This window comes from Podarcis tiliguerta, assembly GCF_965153285.1.
Source record: "Podarcis tiliguerta genome assembly, chromosome: 5".
Lineage (NCBI taxonomy): Eukaryota > Metazoa > Chordata > Lepidosauria > Squamata > Lacertidae > Podarcis > Podarcis tiliguerta.
Window position 1 is genome coordinate 33,152,044 of NC_139538.1, and position 18,285 is coordinate 33,170,328.

Below are 18,285 nucleotides of genomic sequence, written 5' to 3' on the forward strand. Positions count from 1 at the left end.
CAGCTTAAAGTTGACTGTTAGTTAATGTTTGTATTGTTACCTCCATAAGCCATTCTTGGCAAAAGAGAAACATTCTTTGCAGAAGACAGACATTAGTTATTGATTTAGTGCAGGGCTTTTTTTAAGCAGAATGATCTTGAAATGTATGCGTTTCTCAAAAAGCCTGGAAATCTCTCATCGCTGTTTCCTTTCTACAACAGTTGACTCAAAGTGTATGGGATATTAACAATCCTTTCAAGGTAGTCCTAGTGAATGGCAACAAGTTGAACACAGAAGAGACAGCTAAGGTAACTAAATTCCTCCCCATCACAAGTGATGTTTCTGTTGGTTGTCTTAACAAATTTCCTTTGTTTGTCAAGGCTGCATTTGATTTGATTATTTAATAAACAAGGGCCTGATTTAAATACCAGTAGTCTAAATGACTGGGACGCGGGTGGCGCTGTGGGTTAAAGCCTCAGCGCCTAGGGCTTGCCGATTGAAAGGTCGGCGGTTCGAATCCCTGTGGCGGGGTGCGCTCCCGTTCTTCGGTCCCAGCGCCTGCCAACCTAGCAGTTCGAAAGCACTCCCGGGTGCAAGTAGATAAATAGGGACCGCTTACTAGCGGGAAGGTAAACGGCATTTCCGTGTGCGGCTCTGGCTCGCCAGAGCAGCGATGTCACGCTGGCCACGTGACCCGGAAGTGTCTCCGGACAGCGCTGGCCCCCGGCCTCTTGAGTGAGATGGGCGCACAACCCTAGAGTCTGTCAAGACTGGCCCGTACGGGCAGGGGTACCTTTACCTTTACCTTTAGTCTAAATGACTACATGATTACAATTGGGAATTGGCTTGAATCTCTGGCTGAGCTGTAAATCAAAAGCTACAGAATGAAGCTAAATGATACTTGTCTTGAAAAATATTTACGTAGACAGAAATATCATGACGTAAGGTGATATGTGAACTCTTAATCAATCTGCAAATTTAACTGAAACTGAAAGATATTCCTAATTTTATGGCATTAATATGTTTTTGTAAATGTTCAGATGAATTTCCACCTTTTAGAAGATTTGCAAGTATAATCTGGTTCCACTAAGCATTTTACTCTGTACTTAGTTCACTGAAGATGCTGAACGTAGAAGCAAATGAAATGGTATTACCTGTAAAAAGAATGCATTTTAAACCAAGGTTGTAACATGTAAGAGCTTACTGCACAAACCCCTTCCTATGCATTTTGCCTATGAAATAGAATGGCATGCATTTTCCCTTGTTTGTTTGGCATACAGTTAAGTGAGTGAATGAATGAATTTTCAGTTGGAGAAGACAAAAAAATATATATGAATGGGCTCATAGTGTGGCATGACTGGCATGATGTTTAAAACAATTCACTGACCTTTCAGGACAAATTGTTTTGAACAAAAATCAGTTCAAGTTTTTATATACTGAAAAGGAGACAAATGCAGTAATTGCTAAGGAGAAGCAGAATGCCACAAAGCTATTTTTAAGAAACATGTTTTACCATTTTGCGTTTTATGTAATCTGTGTTTTTATATTGTATTTTTATGTTGTGAACCGCCCTGAGTTCTATAGATGAAGGGTGGTATACAAAGTTAATTAATTAATTAATTAATTAATTAATTAATTAATTAATATTTGTTATTTGGATGAATATTGCAGAAATTATGCATATCTATAATCCTAGCAATCTTTTTCTTCCTGAAAACAGAAGAGAGAGAAAAAAGAGATTGTGCAATGATCTGTTTAAAAAATGGGACAATAATGTGTGCAGCAAGTTTTTGTCTACATTTTCAAAGAAAACAGTGCTCAATGCTTCATTTAAGCTGCTATTTAAGATTTTGCCACAAAGATTTATCAGAAATAAACCACATTTAAAATCAGGAAGATTTAACATTAGTTCTGGCTAAAACCCATTCCATAAGCTCTGAAGGAAATCTGATTGTGAGTGATTAACTTTTTTGCTTGTATTACTATTTTGAAAAGTGCTTTTCGGCAAAGGTACCTTAGACAGCCCCCAAAAGGTCAGTAATTATATTAAAGGGAAAGGACTACAGCTTTAGAAATACGTTGTGTTTTTTTTAAAAAAAGTTATGTTTACATAGGAATATCACTCCATTAGGACACAGTATAAAATATTAAGGCATGTGCCAATTATATGCACTTGAAAATAATCACATACCGTACATGCATACTAATTTGCAATTCAAAAACAAATTGAACCATTTCCCAGTTAAAATAATTGCCTCCAAAGATTCAAAGGCATCCTGAATTGCCATTATCATTCCTGTTCTAGAAATATAAGCAAAAATGTGTGTGTGAGGTTAGTTATGCATCTTGTCACCATCTACTCTCCTAATTGGTAAACTTTGTGCCCAGTCATGAGACGCAAAATATTTAACATCAATTTACCTTGGCAATGCCCACAGATTGCTTAGATCTTCAGCGTAGCTAATACTCTAGCACGGAGCATAAGAACACTAATTAGGGCAAATATTCCAAATCTGCCTTGCCTTCTTTCTAAGCAGGAAATACTTCTAGGTAAATAATCCTTACTCTCTGGAATGTGTTTGGATACTTCCCTGTCATGTCTCTCTTGCAGGTTCATGTCAGGGCTGGTCTCTTCCATGGAACTGAGCTCCTTTGTAAACCTATCGTAAGCTCAGAAATATCTGGGAGAAATGACCATGTTTGGAACGAACCCTTGGAATTTGATATCAACGTCTGTGATTTGCCAAGAATGGCTAGGCTGTGCTTTGTGGTCTATGCTGTGATGGATAAAAAGAAAAAAAATAATCCAAGCAAGACACTTAATCCGTCCAAATACCAGACCATTAGGAAAGCTGGCAAAGTGGTAATGGATTCGTTTCTTTACATTCCTGTTCGTTGTACTGGGAAGTCTCTTCATGTGTTTTGCATACTTTTCATTTCCATAGCTTTTTAAAATTCTAAACTGCAGAGTGAAAGCCGGGATATATGCTGATATAGACACACACATCTACATATACACACATACATAGAGAGAAAGAGAGAGAAATATATATATTTACACACACACACACACACACAAGCACGCACACTTGAGTATGTACTATTCATTTTTAAACAGGGGGATAGGACCAAATAATAATAATCTTGCCTCGCTGTATTTTCTACTTCATTCTTATTTCTACCATTTGTGAATTTCACATACTGTTCTACATTTGAATATAATAAAAGGAATAAAGGTGAATGCTATCTATCTATCTATCTATCATCTATCTATATTCACATACTGCTTTCTGCCAGAGGATAATAAATGCCACCTTGGAAAAACATTAAAAAGCATACATTCAATTTGCTGTAGTTCTGCTGGCATTCTAGATTGCACAAATCGTGTTCAGCCTAGTTCTCAAGAGTTTTTCCACACTGTGCATAGAAGTCAGGTTTGCTGAGGCTTTGCTTGCTTTTCCATGGTGTTTCTCATAACAAACACAATTGCACTCAACATTGTTGTGTGTGTGTTGTATTCGCTAAACTATTTTCATGACCCAGAGCAGGGTTTCCGAAACTTGAGTCTTCAGCTGTTTTTGGACTAGAACTCCCTTCATCCTTAGCAGCACCAGTGGTCAGGAATTATGGGAACTGTAGTCCAAAATCAGCTGGAGGGATCCCCCTGCCTGTTTGGGAAACCCTGCTTCAGAGGAAAGAATTCACCTAATATGATGCACCTCATCCGTCATGTAGTTCCAGCATCTTATACTACAGGAGTGGCCAACTCCCAAGAGACTGCGATCTACTCACACAGATTTAAAAACTGGCAGTGATCTACCCCCTTTTTTGGAAAGGAAGGCCTGTTTTGGGGGGTTCAGGTCAAAGTTGAGCTTTTTTTTAAGGAATGAGCAAGGCCCGTTTCTTGGAGCTTCAGGTCAAAATTGTTGAGCTTTTTGTTGTGCTTCTTTTGGGGGAGCCACTGATCTACCAGTGAAAGTGACGTCCAGTGATCTACCGGTAGATCACGATCTACCTGTTGGATGTGCCTGTTATACTATATAACAGCAATTAGCTTGAAATGCATATATTAAATTTACACTTGTGGACATTCAGTTTCAAGAATAGTTCAGACTAGTAGTTTCTTATTGTGGTTCGAGGACCCGATCCCCGCGTAGTGAAATGAAGACACGAGGACATGTAGTATAAGATTAATGGGCAAGAAAAGGCCACAACTTTATTGATTACAGCAAGTGAAAAGGTATTGGCTTAGGCATTAGATCACTTGACTTGACTCCACCTGCTCGGAGAGGGGTGAGTCTAAAAGGGGGTTTATTCACCAGTAGGTGGAGCCCGTTGATGCTAATCCAACTATAAGCTCTCCCCTGATGTCACCGAGGGTCGTGCCATGGCTCCCCGCCACACAGGCATCGGACAGGATCCACGACCGCCGGATTCCTTTAACAGAATACCCAAAAATTGAAGGCGTAGGCGATGGCCACACCTAGCCCTTCCACACACCGCAACATATTCCAGTGCCTAACCTACCCACCAATACCACGAAAGTTGTGACGGTTGCTACGAGGTAGGCGGAAAAACCACAAAGCCTAATGCCAAATGGAAAAAAATCCTACCAGGGCGGCCAACCTAAGGTCCATAGCAAGACCAAAAGAGAAATTGAAACCCTGAGCTCTAAGGGAGTGGAGGGTGGGTGACTCGCGATGGGACAACGAAAAGTGAGGCCACGTTAAGTTGCTGTCCATGCCCCCTTCAAGCTACCTGGTTGGCTGCCTGCCCATGGGCGTGGTGCACCAGCCAGGTGAGTGGGCGGCAGGGATCTAATGCCCCCTGCTTGAGGAAGGGATCGGATCCCGCCCACAACCCCTCCCCTCTTTGGAAGAGGAGAGTCTTTATAGAAAACTCTCTGCGCAATGCATTTAGGATTTTTCCAAATCCACATCACAACTTCTTTTTCTCTGTGTATGTTGTGTGTGTGTGTTGTTCTATTGTCTTAAGGTTTTTAAATCCACTGTGGCCTCATCTTCAAACAGTATGATTTTTCATTGCAGCACTACCCTGTCGCATGGGTCAATACTATGGTGTTTGATTTTAAAGGACAATTGAAAACTGGAGACCTCATACTGTACAGCTGGTCGTCATTTCCTGGTAAGGCTTAATTTGTGATAAGAAGCTGCTTGTGCCATCAGCTATGCAGTGCTACTGCACAGCCTCCGTCCATTTCAGAGGGGCTGCCTTGCTTAGGCTTCCACAAAAGCCCCACTGAAATTGAATGAAGACTTTGTAACATCAGATCACAATCCATTCAGTACTTCCTGTAATACAGAGTTCAGTGTCTCCTGGTCACATGAAGATAATGATTATGGTTATAAAACGCAGATAGAATATGGATAATAAAATATGCCTCGTAATATTAAAAAAATGCAAATGTTACCTTGAGGTAAAATAAAGAAATTTTTTAGTGGAGGAAAAGCACTATTATGGCAAATTTTGACTCTGATGTTTTTCACTTAACTCATCTGACATGGGCTTGGAGCAACTGTTCAGCTAAGGTGCAGCTTTGGCTGAATGCATGAAATAACTTGGTCTGGAATAGTAGCCATTCTATAGGATAATCACTGCACGACTACAGACTGAATTGGCATTATTAATTCAATGGATCCTTACCAGTTCCTGCTGACTAAACATTTTGCCTTTTTTGCAATTTGAGGTTCTTTTAAAATGCAGAACATAGCAAAAAGCGAATGTTGGTATTTTTATAACAGATATCGTATCCCTGGAATGGAATTGCTAGCTTTTTCTCTCTTTAGAAAAAGAAACAAATCCAGCCCCAAAAGTAATCCCCACCCTCACATCAAAGTTTTAGCAGAAATTTCTTGTAAAATAGTGCCAAACCACTTCATTGACTTGTGTGTGCTCCTTGGTTTAAAGGAAAGAGTTATCTTTGTTCTGCCAGTACATTATTCCAAATCTCACTGGTCCTCAAGTCCACGAAAGCTGCAGTCTTCTGCACAGAAAGGGTAGCCAGCGCTGTGCCCTTGAGATGTTGTTGGACCACATCCCTAACCACATCTAGCAACATCTGGAGGGTCCCATTGGCTACACTTGCCACGTACACTTAACTGGGAGCAAGGCCTGTTGTACCATACATGTGGCAATAGCTTTATAACTCCAGTGGAACCTCGAGTTGTGGACGTAATCCGTGACGGAGGTACGTCCGCAACCTGCAGCGTTCACAAGCTGAAGTGCCATGTCTGTGTAGGCACCGGCACGATTTGGTGCTTCTGCACGAGCGCCAAAACCCAGAAGTGACCCGTTCCGGTACTTCCAGGTTTTCTGTGTTCCGCAACCCCCAAAAAAACATAACCTGAAGCAAACATAACATGAGGTATGACTGTACACCGGTCACCATGTTCGATATGAAGCTAATGACATGTCCAACATCTACCACTGAAACAGGATATCAGAACTTGAAATCCAACACAGTAAGGTTAATCCTGAATGGAACTTAATTCATGTCCTCGTCACTTCTGTTATAGCAAGTCCGCTACATTTTTATTATGGATTTAAAATAGAAATAGACCACTGTAGACTTTTCCAGCCTCTGGGATTTGTAAACTTGTTTCTACATTGAATTAGAAGGTATCTCTTATGCCCAGATGGGAATGGTCCAGGAGTAGAAGAACACTTCTGTGCATCACAGTGTGATGAAATTATTGCCCTTCGTTTCAGGGTGGGGGGGGGGCATGGATGGGTAGAATGTGTGTTGGATTTCTATGAAAGTCATCAGTGGAAGTTGACCACCTCTCCCAGCTTGCCTCACTTGCCTTGTGACTTTTAAAACCCAACCTCTAAAATTATAATTATATAGGAAATAAAAGTTGGCTCTAATTACTTGAGGCTCTTACTGTGGCTCTGGGAGCTTTTCTGCTAATGTGGCCTGCCTGCCTTGTTAGTATACATTTAACACAGACTTGAATTTTGTTTAGCTATGCTACAGATTGAATGCTATTAAATATAAACACAAAATGTGTATTCTGCTTGCCTAGATGAACTTGAAGAAATGTTGAATCCAATGGGAACTGTACAGACAAATCCATACACTGAAAATGCAACAGCTTTGCAGATCAAATTTCAAGAATATTCCAAATTTCCTATTTATTACCCTCCCTTTGATAAGGTAAGATTGTTATGGGTTCTTGTATTTTCTTTTCCTCCATGCATGATCCTGAATGCATTCTCTCTAACTTTACAGAGTTGCTCCTCAGTTGTTGCTGTTGTAACGACACTCAAGTATATGAATATGTGTCTACAAAAAGTTGACTAAACTTGGAAAACATTTTAGCTAACTGCATGTACGCAGATGCATATGTGCGCACACATGCACATGCACACATACACACACTGCTAACAAAGGATTCAATTCTATACACACTGGGGCTTCTGAGTAGAAATGTATGGGATTTCCCTGCAAGTTAGTCACAAAAAATCAGTGGGAATCAAGTTAGTCATGACTATCATTTCCCTTGGTTATGACTAAGTGTAATTCACTAACAGAACAATCTCAGTTCCCTGCTGCTGCCATAAAGCTCTACAGAGTGGCAGACCCACATCGTGGCCACTCATGGTGGCAGGGTGGGGGACAGGCAGATCAACCCTGATCCCTGTACCCGCTCCAGACTGGTGCAGTGATCAAGCTTATTGCCAGCCGGTACCAGCTATAAGAGGGACACAGGTGGCCCTGTGGATTAAACCACAGAGCCTAGGGCTTGCCAAACAGAAGGTCGGTGGTTCGAATCCCCGCGACGGGGTAAGCTCCCGTTATTCGGTCCCAGCTCCTGCCCACCTAGCAGTTTGAAAGCACGCCAGTGCAAGTAGATAAATAGGTACCGCTCAGGCGGGAAGGTAAACGGCGTTTCCGTGCGCTGCTCTGGTTTGCCAGAAGTGGCTTAGTCATGCTGACCACATGACCCGGAAGCTGTACGCCGGCTCCCTCGGCCAATAAAGCAAGATGAGCGCCGCAACTCCAGAGTCGGTCATGACTGGACCTAATGTTCAGGCGTCCCTTTACCTTTTACCAGCTATAAGAGCATCTCAGGATCCAGCAGATCTTGGGCTGGCTTATCTGCCTCCTCAGAGTACCCCATTTTGGGGCTTTCCACTGTTTCGGCATAACTGCCCTTCTATTAGTGCTAATTTTAAACCAAGGGTGATATATAACTCCATCTTAAGAAACAGTCAACAAACCTACCCATCTTGGAGACCAGAGTATAATCTGAGCCAAGCTGATGACCCATGTCCATTTTCCTACTTCTACTGCAAATGTATCAAGGCTGTTGAACCCAAGGATTTTCGATTACAGTTCTGCCAAATGGAAATGTGTAAGAGAAATGTTTTAAACCTGGGGGATCACAGAGTGCACAACTCTAGCCAAAATAAATCTGACCTTTTGGGGACCATAGTGTTTCAGAGTCTACGCTCCTGGGTTAATTCTTTCCGTACATGAGGCTGTTTACAGTTCTGTTGTTATGCGTTAGAAGATGCAGTGCACTAATCCAGTCCCTGTTGAATTATGCACTTTGTTTATGTAGGAGTATTGTGGCATAATGTACACGCATTTATATACTGCACGTAGCAAAAGGATTTGGGAAAGAAGAACATAAATATTTTATTTACTTACATGGCTTTTCAAACTATAGAGATCATACCATTTGATCATCTTTAATTTCATTGTTCTCCAACATTGTCATTTAATTCCTGTCTGGTGTTTGTTGTTGCAGATACTTGAAAAGGCAGCTGAAATTGCAAGAAATAATGATAGCTCTGGTATGGCAGTAAGTATCAAAGGTGAAACAATTATCCTCCCCCCATTTAAGACTTAGAACAAGATGTATTTTTATTACCCTCCCGTTGCTTGTCCAGAAAACATCTCTTCAAGCTGTAGTGAAGTTGTTCTGCACTTTCAAAATTATATTTTTAAAGGACAGGGTAAACACACAAAACCTGTTCATTTCCCTACAACCCACTGAAGGCCAAGTCCACATTATGGTCATATTTTTTAAATGATTGCAAATTTGGAATCCTAAAGAAATTTGAACAGCTTGGTTGTCATAGCCTATAATTTAAATGTTGTGAAATTATAGCTTAAATAATATACCATTCAGCATAGTGCACAAATTCCTTACTAATGTGCAAAATAATAAGAATTAATTATATCAACAAAATATTTCATCTGAATTAATGATCTTCTAAGAATACCCCATTCTATTTTACACAACTTGAGTGTAGATAATAAATTCACATGCTAATAGCCTCTTGAATGTACAGTAGAGACTTTATGAACAATTTTTGCCACTCATGATATATTAAGCTCCATTTGAAACTCACTGAAACGTCTTCTGTACACATGTTTAATTAATGTGGAATAGAAAGTCAGAAGAGATAGCATGTATAGTCATTTTAAAATGTTAAGTCTTTGGTGGTGGTGATGGTGGTTGTTACAGTTCAATAACAGATGTTGGAAATGCAAAAGTCAGTTTTTAGCATTACCTGCAAAACTGCTTTAGTTTTAAAGTATTAGTGACTTGTTCCTCAGTTTTGGCTTTGGCTTCATGTGCTCTTTTTCATCATTTGCATACTAGCGTTTAAGTTGCTAGAAATGCTCAATTTTCATCAGTTGTGTGGGTCTAGAGACATCTACAGTGACTGCGCAGCAAATATAAGCCTCCAGCATGGCTCAGCAGAAATATTTCCCAGATTAAACGGGGAAATAGCAGTAGTGCCCTCTAGTGTTAAAGTGCACACTTGCTAAAGTTGAGTGTTAAAATATATACAGGGCGAGTCCTTTAAAAGAGGCCCCGTGGATACAGAGTACACATGTTCCACGGAGCCTCTTTTAAAAGACTCACCCTGTATAGTGCACATTAGTTGCTAGCAAGGAGAGTTTATGCTGTTCTAGCTTCATGCCATTTGGACATGCAGTATAGAACCAGGCACATTTGTCTCAGTTTTATATGCATAACTTGTAAACAGTGGTTCTCGACCTTTAACCAAAGGGCCGTGGTGGCAAAAAGTTCTACATTGAGCTAAAGGAGATCATGGAAAGGGACCCCTTGTCTCAGCTGTGTGAAAATGAAATGGATCTCATTTGGACTTTACGGTATGACTGTCGCGAAAACTTCCCACAATCCCTGCCAAAGCTGTTGCTTTCTGTCAAATGGAACAAACTTGAAGATGTTGCTCAGGTAAGAGGAAAAAGAAATACCTGTACAGCAATAATAGTAATGCCAGGGGCAGAATGTGAGCAATTGTGGGAGCAATGTGGGAGATTTTATTTTAATTGTCGCTAACTGCTCATCAGTGAAACCAACTGCCATTAAATTGATATTGTTTTTCTTAGGTCTTCTAAGGTGCCACAAGGCCACAAAGCTTCTAAGGTTCTTCCTTGTTTTTAGTGGACTTTGCATAGCTACTGATCAGCACCCTCTTTGTCAGCAGTGCTTGATCTGAAAAAGAAGAGATTGTTTACCTGCTGTTATAGATAGGGTCAACCTAATGTGAACAAGGCACTGACTCAGGGATGGGTGCCTGTGGTTTTCCTGATTGCTGAACTCACACCAGCCCAAGTCAGCCTGACCCAACCATCAGGGGTGATTAGAGTAGCAATCCACCAACTCTGGAGGGCTACAAATTCCCCACCCCTGCTCTTAACTGCTAAAGCTTGCATTTTGCCGATTTAGGCTTGCCAGCTCCTATGGAAATACTACACACATACTAATTCCCCATATACGTATTTCCAAACAAACATGCATTTTGTGGGTCAGTATCACCTGTCTGGTATTCCTACATATAGTAATTGTGCCACTTCATAGAAGATGCACAAGCATTGCACACAAGTAGCAGTGACTATTCCTGACTCTGCTTCTGAAATCCAGGAAGACTAGCATCTTTCTGACACTAAACAGAAGCTTCTCAGGCTCTGCCTGCCTGCCTTTGAGGAAGCCCCCCACCCCTCTGACTCCCCTAAGGCGTGGAGGAAGAAACAGCTGAGATACATCCCAGAGTCAGACATCATGATATATCAGCATATCACAGTATTTAGCTGTGGATACATCTCATTGTTGAAAACCAGATATTAACCTGGCCAGGCCTAATGTCTACAGTTAATTAGTCCTAAGCAGATAACCTGGATCAGTGCAAAAGACAGACCCTCACGTTCCACATGTGGACAGCAGGTTGATACATATGAGAGTTTGCCATATAAAACTAGCCAGTACCCCAGGCTTTCTAGAATCTGTAATTAATTCTTCAGGAACTAAATTGCTTGCCTCCGTCACAGTCAAGATCAGACAACTATACTAAATGAATGATTCTATCAAGTGGCAACACATCATAGAAGGAGCTCCAGATAATCCTAAGTGTCTTATCTGATGCCACATCCGATTTGTTGCCCTCCCCACAAACACCTCTTTTGCCCATTTTTCCTCTGCTGCTTCATTAGCCATACTCGGATCTTTGTGCTTGTTCTGTTCTGCCCTCTGGTGGGCGGTTCTGCTGCTGCTGCTGCTAGAAAAGCAATGCCAGTCTCTTTTTCCCAATTGCATTTCCACCTAGATGAAAATAGAAATGCACCCCCTGAATTACGACTTTCTCTAAAGTTGGGGGTGGGGAAGGGTACCTGTGATTTATGCTATATAGTTGTTGAACACAGTTCACCTTCCTTCCTCAGGAAATCTGCCCATGGATATTCTTAAACATGTATCTATTTAGTCTTGCTTAGTTATGTGTGTGTTTATTTTCCTTAACAGCTTCAGGCTCTTCTCCAGATATGGTCTAAGCTGCCTCCCAGAGAAGCATTAGAGTTATTGGATTTCAATTATCCAGATCAATATGTAAGAGAATATGCCGTGGGCTGTTTAAGGCAGATGAGGTGAGTTTGCTGGCAACTTTTATTTCAACAGCTGACTCAAAGAATTAAAATGCAGCCACAATGAAAAGACTCAGTGACTTTCACCCTGCATGAAATAAATCTTACAAATTAAGGAGCAGGCAGCCTCTTCAGTGTCCAGCTGTGGGCTAGGCTGCGATCCCAGTTTACTGATCGTATCAGTGCAACCGGAGTGGGTGGTCCTCCTTTGGGAAGTGCTGTCCAATTGAGACAGAAGAAGGCTTCCTTTGGTATCTGGGTCAAAAGCCTTAAGGATAGCTGATGGGTTTTTAAAGGTTTGCCTAGAATATAATGCTTTCACACATTACTTAACTGGAGAACTGCTTTGCAGAACTCAGAGAAGTGCAGATTTTGAAGGAGGACAAAGCTTCAGTTTGTGCATTGTTTCAGAAAGTGTGGATTTGGTAGGTTCATCTTTAAATGTGAATTGAATCCATTTTCCCACCTCCGTACCTATGTATGTCACTGATGTCCTCTGTCTACAGTCCTATCCAAACATCTGGGAATAAGCTTCACTGAAAATCGTGAAACGTACTTTTGAGTAATCATGCTGAAGTTTACCATGCGTACATCCAATTTGCTTGTGGATGTTAAAAACAATGTATTTTCAAGAAGTTTCTCAGCTGTTTTTCTTTCTTTTTTTTAAATTATCTACTTAAAATATTCATGGGCTTAATGCCATTTTTGCTCCAGGAAAGAAATGGGATATTATCAGTTGCAATGCTGCTATGCTCCTATTTTCCTTGACTTCTCAAGAGTACTGGATGTGATGTACAACATTTTTGTATTATTTTCAAGGCTAAATTGTTAACAACATATTTTGACTTCAGTAAAATGTAAACAAGGTGATTTGCTCTGTCAGGCTGGTCTAGACTTGTGTAATGAACCAGTACTGCTGATAGAGTTGTTCTTAGATTTCTCTAGGTATATTCATTATTAACTCCTTGATGCGATCAAATAATTGAATGCCTATGTAATTTTTTTGGGGGGGGGGATGACTTTTCATTTGACATACTTTTCAGGAGAGTAGTTTTAGTCACTGTACAACATGTTAATTTGTTTAGACATCTTTTCTTTCTTTTTTTGCTGGGCTGTAAGTAGATGAGAAGAACCCCTTAAGTTACAGTGGACTATTTGGTAGTTCAGCAGTGTTTTATTTTGTCACCTGTAATAGTTATTCTTTTTCACAAATAAATGAGTGAACAATGTTTCCTCCTTAGGTTAAAAAAACAAACAACCCATTACTTCAAATTTCATTTCAAACCCAAACAGCTGAAAACTAGCTTTCTTTATTTTTAAAAAAAGATGTTGTAAGCAGAGGAAAGCCAGAAAGCAATTGCTGAACTTGCCTGATGATCTTTAAGACAAATTCATATGTCTGATATTGAATACTTTGTACAGCTATCAGAAATATCTGCTATGAATGCTAATAAATGTTGCTGCTGTTTAAATCCTCCTGGTTCCTATCCTCTGCTTTTATTCATTGCACATCATCCATTTGCTCCATATATCATGAACATGTTTCTAATCTGATGCATTTCATGTTGAAAATTTCCCTCCTGTTCATTTAATGCAACTTCCCACAACTAAGCTAGTTTCTTGGGTTTTCTTTATCTTCTTCCAGTGATGAAGAACTTTCTCAGTATCTTCTGCAGCTTGTGCAAGTATTGAAATATGAACCTTTTCTCGACTGTGCTCTCTCCAGGTTCCTGCTAGAGAAAGCTCTGGCAAATAGGAGGATAGGACAGGTGCTGTTTTGGCATTTGAGGTAAGGCTTGCTCATCTATTGACGTGCACCCGTATAAATTACCTCTCTTCCACAAAAATCCTGTAGCAATTTACGGATACCATGATTTTGGTGTCCTTGAGACTAGTCTCATCCTTCCTTTATTTATATGTTCTGTCAGAAAAACTGGAAAATGAAGAATCTCCTGTTCTGAGACCAAGTTTCTTAGCCCTAATAGATGTGATGAGAAACCCTTAAGACTGAGCTAATGTCTCAGGCAGCAAAAGGAATCCAGGTGAATCTTCCAGTAAGGGTGTAGGAAAATTTGTAAACCGTTTTCAGGCTGTTTTGTTTGCTTGCTTGCTTTTTTACAATTAAGTAGCATATAAATTCTACAAAATAAAAGCAAAAATATCTAAGACTCCACGTAACTCCTGGCTTTAGATTAACTTTCTTCTTGCCACCTTTTGACATGTTCTCTGCCTTCAAAGAAGAAACAGTCCTAGCCTGTCTATGTAAAATAAAAGATGCTATTAGGGAGAAGGATACAGTCTGCCATGTGAGAGGGAGAGTGCTTGAGATTTTCCTTCCAGCTATGCTCTTCCCCAGTTGTCTCACTGCCACGTTGAACAGCAGTGAGGAAGGACTTCAGAAAGATGGTAGATGCTGCTGCGGCACTGTAACCCATCAGAAACCCATCTCTCTGGCAAGGCTCCAGCATGCATTCCTTCTACTACAAAATAAGCTAACAATGTAGAAGAGAAGTCAGGGGAAAACCCTCCCACATAGGAAGGTGCCTGCCAAAACGTTTGACTCCCTCTCTGTTTCCTGTATTTTTGACTGACTTCATGACAAGATTCATGTCTACTCATTTTTATTCCTTTTAGCAAGGTATGATTTGAGAGTTCAGAATGCTTCACTTGGAGCATGGGATGGACAGCTGTTTTGCAAAGGAGTTGAGGTCACAGTTGTATCACGCTATCCCATATGAAAGGGTACATGCCCACTTGACTTTCAATTTCTTTATTTTTAAGACACTGACGTGCTATTGTTACATCTATCGTACAACTCCCTAATTATGTAGAATGACTGCGAGAGACGTATTTGTACATGGAGGGGTTTTTCCTCTTTTCTTGTAGATCAGAAGTGCACATACCTGCCATTTCAGTGCAGTTTGGTGTGATACTTGAAGCTTACTGCCGTGGAAGCATTGCTCACATGAAAGTACTTTCCAGACAGGTATTGCTTATTTTAAATCCTTACCTTCAAGTCACTCCTGGAGATGCGATGATGGTCCAGGTTGAACATTGCACATTGCAGAAACAGTTTACTATGTACATGGGGAATGCTCCCACTTCACTGTTCCCCTATCAGACAAACCATGATACTAAACCAAAAACAAAGTATGGCTTAATATTATGGTATCAGGGCATAACACTAAAACAGGGATTATGGTTTTTTGTGTCTGCTCATCCTAGGAGAGGAGCCATCTCCATGTTCATAGTAAATCATTAACTATGGTTTACTGAGACATGCAAATGCTGCCTGTGAATGAGATGAGCAAAGAAAGGATAGATGGGTACTATGATGTATAAACAGGTGTCCTGGACATAATCTGGAATTTTAGCAGTCAATCTGATTCTGCCCTTTTGTGTTAGGCTTAAACACCACCTGGCATAGCAGTGGTAATCTTTGCATGCATGCAATTAAATCAAAGCACTGGTCTTTTCTAATGAAATAATTTTGAAAATGGTGCTATTTATAGTTGATTTGTAAGTTGGCAAAATTTTAGATGTGTGTGGTTTTTTTCCCTGTGCAACCATAATTACCTGAATTCAGCAGTTCTAATGGAATCTGCATTGCAAAAGAAAATAATTTAGCTTTGGAGTATTGAAAATGTTTTCTTTCTTACAAATGTGTTTGAATGAACTCCTAAAAGAGAATGGGAGTCTTAAGCATATTTCAGCAATGATAGGCTTTGGGACTGTGACATTTCTGTGCACTTTAGAGAAGGAAGTGCATGTCAGTGCAATCAAAGAAGGGGCGCAAAAAATTCCCAACTGTGCAAACACGGAAGAAATACAAAGTAGAAATACTTCAAAAAGTTCCTGTTTGTATAGCACAGGTTGCATTTTGTTCCCTTGTTGCTGATGTTTGCACAGCTCCTGGAATTGTGGAAATTAGGGAGCTTTGGGTTTTGACAGATGGCTGACCTGACAGGTCTCCACTGCCTCTCTTCTGTAATCAAACTCCATACAGCTTCCACAGCATCCTGCCAGGCATAAATCAGCTTATCTGTAAGAAAGTTTAAGCCCTTGAACTGTGCCTGATACATTAAGGTAATTTTTACAGTAAAATAAAAACTGTAAATTTGAAAGTGAATCAGTACTGGTGGAGAGAAACCTACTCAGCCTCCTATCCCAAACTTAGTTCACTTAATAATAAGGGAATCGATCTTTGTTGGAGCTGCAGAGAGGTGCACAACACTTTTGCAGTGTTAACACTTAATTATTTTCAAGGCATCCCAGCTGCTTCCTCCTAGAAACTCCCAACAGTAAGTAGATAACAGTTGGAGATAATTGCAGCAAAGCAGAAGTTTCAGTCAGCTCTGTGTTTGTGACTGATGTTTGCCAAAAACAGAGCCTCTATTTTGGCTTGGAGTTAGCATGTAAGCTTTCATCTGGGTTTTGAAGGCACAAGGGCCGAGAGAAATAGCTAAGGATGGGGAGTCCTGTGATCACATTGAAACCATCAGGCATGCATCTGAATAAATGGAATGAGCAAAATATTTTTCTGGTGACCCTGACAGACGAGATGACAGAAACATTAAGCTTTTTTTGGATCTAGGTCAGGCATAGGCAAACTCTGGCCCTCCAGATGTTTTGAGACTACAATTCCCATCATTCCTGACCACTGGTCCTGTTGGCTAGGGATGATGGGAGTTGTAGTTCCAAAACATCTGGAGGGCCAGAGTTTGCCTATGCCTGATCTAGTTACTTAAGGATCCTTTTCACATTAAAAAAGCACCTGCGTAGAAGCTGCTTTTTCACAGCTTTATCCCATGGTGCTGACTTTGCACCAGATGGGCAGTGCAGATAATGGGGGTCCTTTCAATGCCAATGCTGCCCAGTCAGAATCGAGGGTAATGCAGTGTTTTCTACAAGATTGATCCCTTCCATTTTGATTGACTTAGACTTTGACCTCACAGAGATTTAGAAATTAAAATCTATTCTGCAAATTTATTTCAGGTTGAAGCACTGAATAAGATGAAGACTTTGAATAGTATAATAAAACTGAATGCTGTGAAACAAAGCAGAGCCAAAGGAAAAGATGCAATGCACACCTGTTTAAAACAAAGGACCTACAAAGAAGCCCTTTCCAATCTCCAGTCCCCGCTGAATCCTTCCGTTTTGCTTTCAGAACTGTAGTAAGTGAAGTGGTCTCTTGCTTTTATGTACGCTGTAGCTCTTAGGTGGAAGCAGACAGGCAGAAGGCTCTTGCTCTTTGACTTCTGTTGGCTGCATTGCTCAGCAGACGCGTTGGCACACAAGGCGGCATGTCTTCATGTGGCTGACAACTCCCTCATGCTTTGACCTGGCTATGTAAGCAAATCTCTGGCTTCCTAAGGTTAAGATGCCTGTTTTGGTTTGGACTAACGATTTTTGTGATTGACCTTTCGTACTTAAAATGTGTTCTTACAATACCTTGAATGATAATGTGCCACCTTCAAGTCAGCAATCAGTGACTGACAAAAGACATATTAAATTATCAGAAAACCTACCAGTTTAAGGCTATGTCATGTTGGCACAAGCTCCACAAAGCCTGAAAATGCAAAGCTAAGGCTGGTGCCTTGACAGACGTTCTCTGTGTTAAGCAATGTCACACATTTTCCTTCGCACCCACACTTTTCCTTGGTCTTTCAGACCCTAATCCAGATAAGGAGAATGTGTGTGTGTAAAAAATGAAATATGTTTTCTAAGTTAATATGGACACTTATTTACTTGCCTTGGTAGCTGCCAGAGCCAAGATCTGTGGGTTTCAGTATGGAATTCAATGTATCACTAAGGAGGTTATTCCGTCCATGCAAGCTTTTCTGCTTGTCTGGTGGAACAAACTCCCGTCTCCTCCCCGACATGCCATTCTGAGGGTTCTCCCGGCCCTCTAGATTTGGGAAAGTGGGGGAAGAGAGTGACTCTATTTATGCTAGCAGGAGACCTTGTGCTGGCTTCCACTAGTGGAGCAGTTGAGTTGACTCCCTATATATGTAACACACCCCATATACAGAACATGCCAACTTGCCAGTGTACCTTATACTGCAGCAGCAAAATGAAAGTTTTTTAAGGCATTTGTCCAAGTTGCGGTGTTCTATTACTGAGTTACCTTCAGAGTTATTTTTACCCTGCTACATTTAGGGTGATTGTTCATTTCCCTTTTTAAGTCGCTAACATTATTTATTACACTTTGGCCTAGTGTGGAGAAATGTAAATACATGGACTCTAAAATGAAGCCCTTATGGATCGTATACAACAACAAAGTGTTTGGGGGAGATCTGGTAGGGATCATCTTTAAAAATGGAGATGGTAAGTAAACAAAACAGCTCCCACTCTTACTTCTATTATCTTAATTGTGCTACTGT

The 18,285-nt window shown here is 40.6% G+C and overlaps 1 protein-coding gene across 8 annotated transcripts in view; it reads left to right on the forward strand.

Annotated features, from left to right (window-relative positions):
* Positions 1 to 18,285, forward strand: part of PIK3CB (phosphatidylinositol-4,5-bisphosphate 3-kinase catalytic subunit beta) — a 115,887-nt gene that overhangs the window by 77,933 nt on the left and 19,669 nt on the right. For all 8 annotated transcript variants that reach the window (XM_083442641.1, XM_083442643.1, XM_083442640.1 and 5 more), the window contains 11 exons: positions 201 to 287; positions 2,591 to 2,842; positions 5,028 to 5,124; positions 7,026 to 7,156; positions 8,757 to 8,810; positions 10,032 to 10,220; positions 11,784 to 11,905; positions 13,548 to 13,691; positions 14,789 to 14,888; positions 16,898 to 17,076; positions 18,120 to 18,229. In XM_083442641.1, coding sequence (XP_083298767.1) covers positions 201 to 287; positions 2,591 to 2,842; positions 5,028 to 5,124; positions 7,026 to 7,156; positions 8,757 to 8,810; positions 10,032 to 10,220; positions 11,784 to 11,905; positions 13,548 to 13,691; positions 14,789 to 14,888; positions 16,898 to 17,076; positions 18,120 to 18,229 — 1,465 coding nt within the window. The remainder of the gene's footprint in view (positions 1 to 200; positions 288 to 2,590; positions 2,843 to 5,027; positions 5,125 to 7,025; positions 7,157 to 8,756; positions 8,811 to 10,031; positions 10,221 to 11,783; positions 11,906 to 13,547; positions 13,692 to 14,788; positions 14,889 to 16,897; positions 17,077 to 18,119; positions 18,230 to 18,285) is intronic.